The 10,583-nt window shown below is 38.7% G+C and overlaps 1 protein-coding gene across 1 annotated transcript; it reads left to right on the top strand.

The window, feature by feature from the left end:
• Positions 1-629: 629 nt before the first annotated feature.
• LOC306852365 (N-acetylaspartate synthetase) lies at positions 630-9,623 on the top strand. The gene is made up of 3 exons (XM_079389108.1): positions 630-1,258; positions 2,301-2,465; positions 6,290-9,623. The coding sequence occupies exons 1-3, from the start codon at positions 943-945 to the stop codon at positions 6,655-6,657; spliced, it is 849 nt and encodes a 282-aa protein (XP_079245234.1). The 5' UTR covers positions 630-942; the 3' UTR covers positions 6,658-9,623.
• The last annotated feature ends 960 nt before the right edge of the window (positions 9,624-10,583 follow it).

Here is a 10,583-nt window from a genome sequence, read left to right as displayed (position 1 = left end):
CCTATCTATATTAGTGGCCACCTAAACAACTAATACTCTGTCGTGAAAACCTTTGAGAAATACAAAAGGAAGAAACAGCCTTGAACAGTACGTTAGGTTTGGACATGAGACAACTGCTGATAGTGGTCGCTTATACTTTATTGTGCTTTTTGTGCACTATGTTTTGTCGCTTATGTATTCCGTTACGTACATAAGCGCAAAACATCCACGACTGCTCATATTCATAAGCGACTTAACGACAAATATGTCAAAAGTCGCTTAGAATTAGCGCACATGGCCATCTAGGGATAGATAGGGATCTGGGGTCTCAGGAAGAAAGGGGTGTGCTGGATGAACTTAAACCGGAGCGTTACATTGCATGCAGTAAAAGTGTCACTCACACGCGCGTAAAACACGCAGTCCTGCGCAAGCTGGTAGTGGATGAAGCCCGTCAATATTCGCACATGCACTGTAAAATGTGCAGCCAGGCCGGGTGTCGCGGATGCACGCAGACTGATGTTGCGCAGCATCGTCGTGACGTTGCTGATACTGCAATCGCACGCGGGGTTCATGGCGACACCTCGCGCATCATACGAAGCCGTGGGTTCACCCTCCTCCCAAAACACAAACATGTGAGGAATTTCGCCAGTGTACCGACGGGGGCAAAAATACTTTGTTTCAAAAAGACACGTTACGGAGTATCTTTGGTGCTTTCGCCTCCCACTGCCGTCATATGGCACGGTGCCGCATCCAATCAGGGAGATGAGGAAAACACCCACACCCCAGAATCTGAATGCGGCTTTAGCGCATTATAAATACCGCTTGTGATGCACCGGCAAGCCTCGGTCGTGAGGAAGCTCAAGGTTGCAGTAGTACATCAGTCTTTTTTCTTTCCATAACAAAGAAGACCATCATCCATCTTTTGTTTTTCTCCCCAATTTCAGTTCATTTCAGGCCAGTTGCATGCATTGTTCGTCTCCCAAAATGGTTTGCGAGACTAAAATCGTTGCAGACGAACACGAGGCCATAGCTGGGACCAAAAAAGATTCAATAATAGTTTCCTCCGCGCAAATGTGGACGTCTTCTTCGCCTTCTCCCAGTGCGCTCGAGAGTAAGGTGGAAAAACGGGACCAGGTTTTTATTCGCGAGTTTGAACATTCAGACCATGAGGAGGTGCGCCGGATCTTCACCGAGGGAATCATGGAGCGGATACCCAATTCGGCATTTCGGGGGCTAAAACAGCAAACTAGAACCCAATTTATCTATGCTTTTCTCACAGGTATGTGGTCAAACCGTGGGTATACGATGAGCGTAACGGGTTTCTCTGCAACATGTGAAAATAAGCTCTGAGCTGTTTGAGTTCAAATATAAGTTAATTGTTAAAATGAAAGGATCGAACTAAAAAGACGAGCCCAATCAATTCAGAATTTTTTTTTTTTTCAGAGCACGTAATCATTAATTTTTCCCCCCCGTAAAAAAATCCCAGTGAACATCAGTAAAGGAGTCACAAAGGCAGCAGCAGATCAGAGCATGCAGGACCTGTGAATGAATGAATGAATGAATCCCGCGCAACAGCACTGTGTTCCCCACATACGCCTCCTGTTAGTGCACGAAGTTGTGTTTGTTGCCTGTTGAATTATATATTACGTTTTATTTACAGAGAATTAATAACGTGTAATATGTAATGATTTGTTTCCTTTTCATGTTTACTAATGATTTTCAGTGGTTTTCAACTGCAGGCGGTGTAACCGAGCACAGTGGCGATCTGGCTAGACAGCAACACTGAAAATGTACTTATGCCACACAGCTGAAAAGAATGAGGTGTCCATAAACGTGCATACTGTAGGCTTAGAGAGTACGCTGCAACATACTATAGCATTTTATAGTATGTTGGAGTTGAAAGCACGTCTGTGTTGACAGTAAACAGTGCGCATCGTGTTGCAGTGGAGTGTGTGGATAATGCATGAAGTGAAACATGCACAGTGGCGCAGCGAGAGGTGTACTCAAGCGCGCCATCTAATGTTAACATCCTCGGCATGCGCATACTCAGATTTCATTGGGTTTAATTACAGCCCTGTTATAGCGCCCTCCATTGCCCATTAAATTTCCAGGCCGTACAAATGTATAAAGTTAGTGCCTTTTTCTTTTAAAACAGGATACACTGTGTAATTACTTTGCATTGCACCTCACTGCTCAGGGTGTGTCTGCACACTTCTAGTGTGTGCATATTTGATGTCTGTTTGTCTCTCCTCTTCCAAAAATCAAACATTTGATTCTCTTTTCTGACAGGTGTCGTTTATTTTTCTTCCATTTCTCCATAGTAATGTGCTATGTTATGACCAAATCCTTCACACTGACCTTCTGCACACCGTTTATTCTAATGGGTGCACGTTATTACTACAGCAGAAAAGTCATTCTCAGCTACCTGGACTGTGCTCTGCATACTGATATGGCTGACATTGAGGCATATTACATGAAACCCACAGGTAAGATGTAATTTCAAGCACACACATTCACACAAAATTATCCTCACAACTAGATTTTCAACATGTTTTGCTACATTTGTGAGGGCAAAATATGGCCCTCATAAGCATAGCTAAACCTGGACACATATATGAACTACTGTTCAAAAGTTTTTTTCAAAAACAAGGCTGCATTTATCTGATCAAAAATACAGTCCAAAATAAATAAATTTCAAAAATCATTCTTATATGTGATTCTTTGATGAATAGAACATTTTTATCAAATAGATCTAGAAGTCTTTACCGTCACTTTTAATCAATCTAATGTGCCCTTACTGAATAAAAATATGTATTTCTTTAAAAAAATGTTACTGGCAAACTTGAATGGTACTGTATGCACTTAATGTTTGTCTGGAGATTCTGTGGTGTGTAAGCAGTTCATTGTATTGGTGAAGTCACTGAAGTCTAATATATCAGAAATCACTATATATTGATATATAATGTATGATGTATAAACATGTCTCTGCCAAATAGCACCTGGGCACTTGATAGGGAGTATATTTATGCTAATCACTATAAACTACTAATTTCATTACTGAAATATTAACGTTTTACTTCAGAAGAGAGAAAAAAATAGTTCAATGTATATATATATCCCACAATGCATGGGCGTTAGTGTAAGGACAGACATTTATTGCCTATGATAAACTCTGTTGCGGCACATCGTGGTCAAATTCAGAACAGCTGCCATACCAAATAACCAGATGCTGCTGGTCAGAATGCGCTCTCCAATTCATCGCTAGTAGTTTAAAAGGGTCTCTTTTACACCCCTAGTGCACATGTATATTAGATCTGGACCTGTGTGTTTCCGCACACCACTGACTCAGAATGAGTCAAGCAGATTTGCTCTGTTACTGGACACTATTAGAAATATATGTAATTATGTATACATGTAAACACGTAAGTTTACAAGAAAATGTCCCTTCATGTTAGAGCTAAAAAATGATGGGGGTCTCTAAAACAATTCACACTGCACCGAGAGACGCAAACCACTGGCGTCAGTCACCAAATTACAGTACGTCACTCACTCAGATATTCCAAGACCAGACAAAAGATAACAACGAGGGATCTGACAAAACCCAAATAACATGTTTGTTGCCCTTTGTATGCGTCTGATGGTGCTGTGTGAATTGGCTTTAGACGTCTATTGTGTGTGCCCTGGAGGATGATGTAAGAGTCACATAAAATGATTCACTCCCATAAAGTTCAAAGGGTCTGTACAATTAAAAAAAAAGAATGAATGTTGCAGAAAATGTCTAAATTGCTGTTGCTTATAAACTTTGTTCATCCTAAAAACAAAACCATTTTCTAATTTGATAATAATAAATGTCTTGAGCACTAAATCAGCATATTAGAATGATTTCTGAAGGATGATGTGACTCTGAAGACTGGAGTAATGGCTACTGTAAATTCAGCTTTGTCAGTTTATTTGAAATATTAATTGTTTTAAACATTATAAATGTCTTTACATTTTCATTTTTCTAAATTTAATGCATCTTTATTGAAAGTATTTCTTTATATAAAAATAGTTGTTAGTCCATGGTGCAGACAGTTTCTCTGCGTACAGGCTTCTTATTTAGTCCTGCATCAAATGAAAGAGAGAATTGAAGTCTGGGGTCAGGAAATGGGGGAAGGTGTGAATCAAAGCCCTGCTGCGAGTTTTGTTTAGTGGCAGCATGCAGACAAAGCAGTCTCCCGAAGGAATTATCTCTTGCTATGCTAATGTAGAATCCTGCATTTGAGGAGGGAATGTGTTATCTGCCAGGGTGAGCTATGTTGCTTTAATGCACTAAACACCTATTTGGAGTGGTGTTTAACATTGCAGGGACAGGATTTCTGTCACACTTGGAAGATAACCCGAACAAAAAACACAAAGCAGGAAGACATTGCTTTAATATGTGAAAATACAGACAAATTAGTTATGCTACCTACAAGTCATTAATGACAGCATTAAATGGTATTTGTAAAACATTTAATTTCCTTAACGTGATGGATGTGAAACTGCATATTCAGCAGGAAATAATGTGAGATTGGACTTTAATTTTATCCATCTGGATTTGATTGGATCATAAAATGTTGTTCAATATTATTATTGGCTAATGTTATTTTTCTCCATTTTAGTGGCCTTGCACATATTCAAGAGAAGCATTTATCAGACAGCTGGGGATGGAGTTGTGCAAATGTGTGTGTGTGTGTGTGTGTGTGTGTGTGTGTGTGTGAACTAAAACTAATGAGTGTACAGTAGGGCGTTCAGTCACACGGTGATTAATAGTGCTCCTCAGCCCCAAAGATAATGCAGTCATGACACACACACCTCTCTGTGTGATATAGCAATATGTCACAACATAGCATAGTGATATTTTTAGGACTACAATCTTACAACTACAACTTAGTACTACTTTACATAGAAAGATTGCAACTCCTTTTACATAAATATTACACTTATGCAATATTTGATATATTTTATGTTGTGCTTCTAATTGATGTTCAACTAACGCAGAATAAAGAAAGTGTTTCCTGATTTTAGAAGATACTGTTGACTAGATGTTTAAAAATGTGTTGAAGAGGGAGGATTTAATTTTGGGAGATAGAAAAGAGTGTGTCAGAGAAGTAAATAGACTTCATTTAAAGCGCATCTGTTCAGACACACCTTTGCCTGTCCATATACAGTACTTGTTTTTTCTTGGAGAAACCTGAGCTCAGTCCCGTCTTTGTGTATTACTTCTGTGGGACAGATGTGACAGTCCTGCCCCTTGCTCTATTTATCTCCTTTCTTTCTGCAACTTCACAAGTAATTTAGTTAGTTCAGCAGAACAAAATTAAGCCTCACTATAAACACTGTTTAATATGAGAAAAACAGTGTATAAGTTTACAAATACCATAATCCGCTCTTGTCCTTATCTGACCTACAGATGACAGTTGGCATACCCGACAAGAAAAACGTGCACTTAATCCGGTAATTCCAAAAACACTTCCCAAATTCCCCCAAATCATGGAATTCTGAGAATTATTAACGCAAGTCATTAGTGGTGATGTAATCAGCACTTGAGCGTGTAAAAACAGGGACTCACCAATACATTTCAATACCTTTGATGGTGCACATTTTACGACTCTTCCTGTAACAAAACATTGTAAACAAATCATTTCGCCAGTCTTTCCATTGCACATTAAAAGATGAAGATAACAATGAGCTAACCACAAATGTGTCTTCCATGTGTTATATTCTATTAATAGCACATTTGGGCATTTGTAATTTAATTTGACTGGCATGATCCATAAATACAGACTGCTACACAGTTACTCTTAAATTTGGTTTCATATTTCAGAACACTAATGCACATCGCTATATCTCCAGGTGAACATAACTTTATTTTCAGAGTTTGAAAAACGCATAAGGTTGATCACGTGAGAAAGGTGTGCTAAATGAATATATAATTGAAAAGAGTTTAACTCTGCTTTACTATTTCACTGCAGCACATTTATTGGATATTAGCAGGGTAGCTTGAATAACCTTTCATCGGCTATCTTATTGAATTGATTTTCTATATAATGTAAGATAAATGGATTTCAGTTAGTCTAGAACGGAATGATTTGATTGGCTTGATGTTCTAACGATGAGGTGTTGAAAAGCAGCGCGTTCAATGATGAATATTAGATTCAGATGGAAATAAGAGGGCAGAAAAATGGCTTACTCTTTCACTTTAAATGAAAACGAGACTTTTACAAATAGTTGGCAAAGGTTTACTCTAAAGACAAAACTGATAATCTCTTTGTTTTGATTCCCACAGGCTCTTGTTTCTGGGTGGCAGTTTTGCAAGGTCAGGTTGTGGGCATCGTGGCAGCGCAAGGCCGAGAAGACGACAACACTGTGGAACTCCGTCGCATGTCAGTGGACTCTCACTTCCGTGGAAAAGGCATCGCCAAGGCTCTAGGTCGACGTGTTCTAGAATTTGCCATGGTAAACAACTACTCGGCCGTGGTTCTGGGAACAACTGCAGTCAAGATGGCGGCCCACAAGCTGTACGAGTCTTTGGGTTTCCGGCGAGTGGGCGAGAATGAGGACTACACGCTACCTGGGATGACCCGTTCACCGCTAGAGAGGCTCTTCTTCCAGATTCGCTACAGCCGGTACCGATTGCAGCTTCATGAAGAGTGAGACAGACATGAGCGCAGAAGATAGAATATAAACGACAATGCCGGCAATGACCCTGAACCACCCACTGATCCGGTCCTCTTCTTCCACAAATTAATTTATGTTTTGGGCTTTTTTTTTTTTTTAAAAGTCATATCTGTTCCTACCTTTATTTTTATTAATGTTAATTTTTATACTTATTTTCGTGATCATTGTTTTTGTGGGGGTTTCATTCCTTTGACCACACAGGATGTTTTTGCTCTTACTCTTTCTTTTCATGGTCATCTTTCCCTGACACCATGAACAAATGAATAGCCCCAATGAGTTTATCTTAATTGGATATAAATGTAAATTTGTTTGCAGTGACAGATTCCTCCTTGAAACACATCAAGGCAGCTAAATTCTGCCTCCGACCTTTTTCCAAACCATTCTGTAGGCCGATCCACGGAGTAGCACATACCACTATAAACAAAGTTCATGATCCAGTGGACATCGGAACTGGAGGGAAGGAGGTAGTAAGGTTTGATCCACCTTTTCAGATGCCACCTTCCTCATGAGGAAGTACGTTTGAAACTTGCAAAAGCAGCAGTCTGGTGGAGTCAAACAGTCCAACTAATTGTAATTTTTAGTCCAAAGCACAGACATTTGAACTGTGTCAAACCAATGAACAAAAAGAGCTAGAAATGTGGAATATTATGAAGCCAGTGATTTATATCCTTAAACATCCCTCGTTTAATAGGTTATGATAACAACTTTGCAATATAATCTTTATTTGTTTTGTTAAGCAGATTCCTAGTGCTGAGCCACATTATCAACATTAAGAAAGGTCAGATATTACTAGAAAAAAAGTTTCTTTACACTTTATTTGGCTGACATAAAAGTTTACAGATATAATTGCTACAGAAAAGTCACTTTTCTGAAATCTAGAAAAAAATTCACTTGAAATCTGATCCTAAAAGTACACATATTTCATAGACTGAAATAATCTGCACAAATCTAAATTTGGATAAATATTACAAAAAAGGGACTGTATAAGTAAACAATATATAAGGCTTTATATTCTGCAACTATTCAATATGTATATGTAAAATGTTTGAATACATATGACATACCCATAATCTCTCTCTGTCTCTATCCTCCTATCACAGTACCAGCACAGGGAGAGATACAAACCACAATAATGAGCCTCATCTGTGACATAATGTTGTATAAAGTTAAGAAACTAAATGTGATTTAAAATACATAGAAGTAACATGTAGTGCAAAGAAAACAAAAAACAAAACAAACAAAAAAAATGAACATTGTCAGTTTTCCTCGACTTTAACCCCACCCCCATCCGAATATCTGACTGCAACCCTGGGCCAGACCTCTCCCTCCCTTACGCCCCCACCCCCATCTCTGCATGCGCCACGGAGTCTTGTTGCGCTGCCTTTTTCCCATTCTAGCTTGTACTATCCCCATACCTCCCTCCCTCTGTGATGTCACAGTAGCAGTGTGGAGAGTTGTGGGCATGGCTTAGAATGTGAGATGGGTGGGGTCTACCAAATAATAGGACTACCCACCAGCTTGCTGCTTCAATGACATCACAGCTGCCAATAGTAGAATGCAAATGCAAAAAGCAATGCAAGTTTGTGGCATGCCTCTGTACCTGGTTTGTGCGTACGGTGCCTGCCCTGGAAAAGTATATTTAAAACTATGTAAAACAAGCTTCTTTTTTTAACTGAACATATAACAAATATGTGTGTTTCATTGTTCAAAGAAATTGTTGTTGCATGAAACGTCTTTGAAAGAAAAATGAGCAAGAAAATACCATCTTTCACATGGCAAGTCTTAAAAGTGGAGCGGTTTCTTTTGATATTTCTATGTAATTTCAGTTCATTCTAAAATTCTTACTGTCATCTTTTAGGATATCATGAAATGTCCTTTTTCTCGTAAGAAGGCCTTGAAAATTATTAATCTGAATGCGCCGTTTTGACTGCAGTTCAGTTACGTGACACTTCTCACGTTACTTGTGAGGACGTCTTTATTTTAGCCATGTGGGTTGAAACAAAAAGGCACCAAGAAAGCAATTCACTAGACACGGCTTTGCCAGTTGCGTGTGCCAGTCAAATTAGACATAGCATTCACCTGTCTCTCTTAAAATGGACTCATTAAGTGGCCAGTTAAGCTGGGTTTGAATGCACTTAACATCCTTAAGAAGAAAGGTCGGGCTGATTAAATCCATGATGGTAAATTTAAACTATCAACAAGAAAGGCAGTGTAAACCTAAAGCAAACAGGCTACAGATCGCTTACCTGAGTTCTTGTGAAAAATTTGCGCTAAACTGTGAAAGGCCAAAACAATCCACAAATAATCAAGCACATAAATGGAATACAGTATGAAAATACATAAGGAGCACAAAGTTGCATTCAATCCAACATGTAGGAATCAGTTTCAGATCAACTGGAAAAATCACACAAATTTACCATAGTGCTGGCAGATGTGAATGTACACGGCAATCAGCAATGCATTGCGTATTTTGAAGATCCAGATTCGAACAGTGTTTGATATACTTGAGGTCTTTTGCTATGAGTGTTATTCTTATACTGTAGTGCAACTGCCTTGAAAATCCTTATCTTATTATTCTGAATGCAGTTAGCATGGGATTGGGGATTTCATGTATAAGGTGCATGTATTGCTGCCAGATTGAAGAGACCCTTATTGTAATGCTAAAATTGCAAGAAAGTGCAAGAACACTATGATCACTGCTTGTGTTTAACTAACCCATTGACCAGTCTCTGATCATGCCGCTAGTTTTGCACATGCTAAAACTTTTGCACATGCTAAAGGCTCAATTAAATTGGATTTATGTATACAGTTAGTGTGTCATATGTGGGTTTAGATTGGTGACTTGATTGGGTAATGAATGTCTCTGAAAGTTGGAGCAGTGCTCAAGACAGCAGCCGAGTTGTTAAGCAAGGATAAGAAGCTGGGGTTTTACCCAAGTATTTAAAAAAAAAAAAAAAAAAAATCCCAACACAGAAATAAAGTGCATTCTTTGTATATACATTTCTAGTGTTAGTTCTAAAGAAAAGTTGATAAGGCATTCAGATTGACCTTGGTAAGAAGCATGAAAGAGATGGCTGCTAAGAATGTTTTACTTAGAGAAGAAGGGAGTCAGAGAAAATCCACAATGGTAGATGGTCTTGCTTCATCACTGTCACCCTTTAGGTGATGCATGGAACAAGCCAAGGCACCAAAGTGTGGAGCTGCTCCCTTCTCCCTTCATTTTCTAGGTTGAAAGCACTCCCTTAATTGTGGCTTCAAGTGGCAAGGAGTTAGTGACACTTGTAGCACAATTGTATGATTATTTAAAAAAAAAAAGGGTTTGTCTCACATGCTTATCTTTGATCCACTACAATGCATTAACAGTATTTTTTTAAAAGTTAAATTTGCCAAAGTCGAGATGTTTGCTGTATTTCATTTAATTTCTTTTGCCATTTGTCTTTTAAGATGTTGTCACAGCTCATCTTTGTAGAATTCATTTGGAAATCAAGCCTATGTGCCATTTTATCAAGCAATAATACAAAGTTTCACAGTTGAAAAAAACCCACAACAACATGATCCATAAGATTATAAAAATGTTTAAATGCTGCATTGATGTTCAATCCCTCATACTTTACTGGTGACAGTCGCTCAGATGTTATTAGTATTGGCACAGCAACATCACCACGGGCAAGCCAAGGCCTGACAAAGTGTGAATGTGAATTTTATTTTTTTGTATATTTTCATTGTGTTTTATATTTCCTCAATTCTAATAACTAACATGTTTACTTGCATCTTGAATTCTTCAGTTTACAGTGGACTTTTATGTTGTAATGATCTGACGCCCGCAAAAATAAGTGAAAAACCTGTGACTGGGTGATGCCATGGGCCTCTGAAAGTTGCGTCACGCTCCAAACCACGATTGA

The sequence above is a fragment of the Barbus barbus genome, assembly GCF_936440315.1.
Source record: "Barbus barbus genome assembly, chromosome: 1".
NCBI classification, from domain to species: Eukaryota; Metazoa; Chordata; class Actinopteri; order Cypriniformes; family Cyprinidae; genus Barbus; species Barbus barbus.
This window is presented reverse-complemented; position numbering and strand designations above follow the sequence as displayed.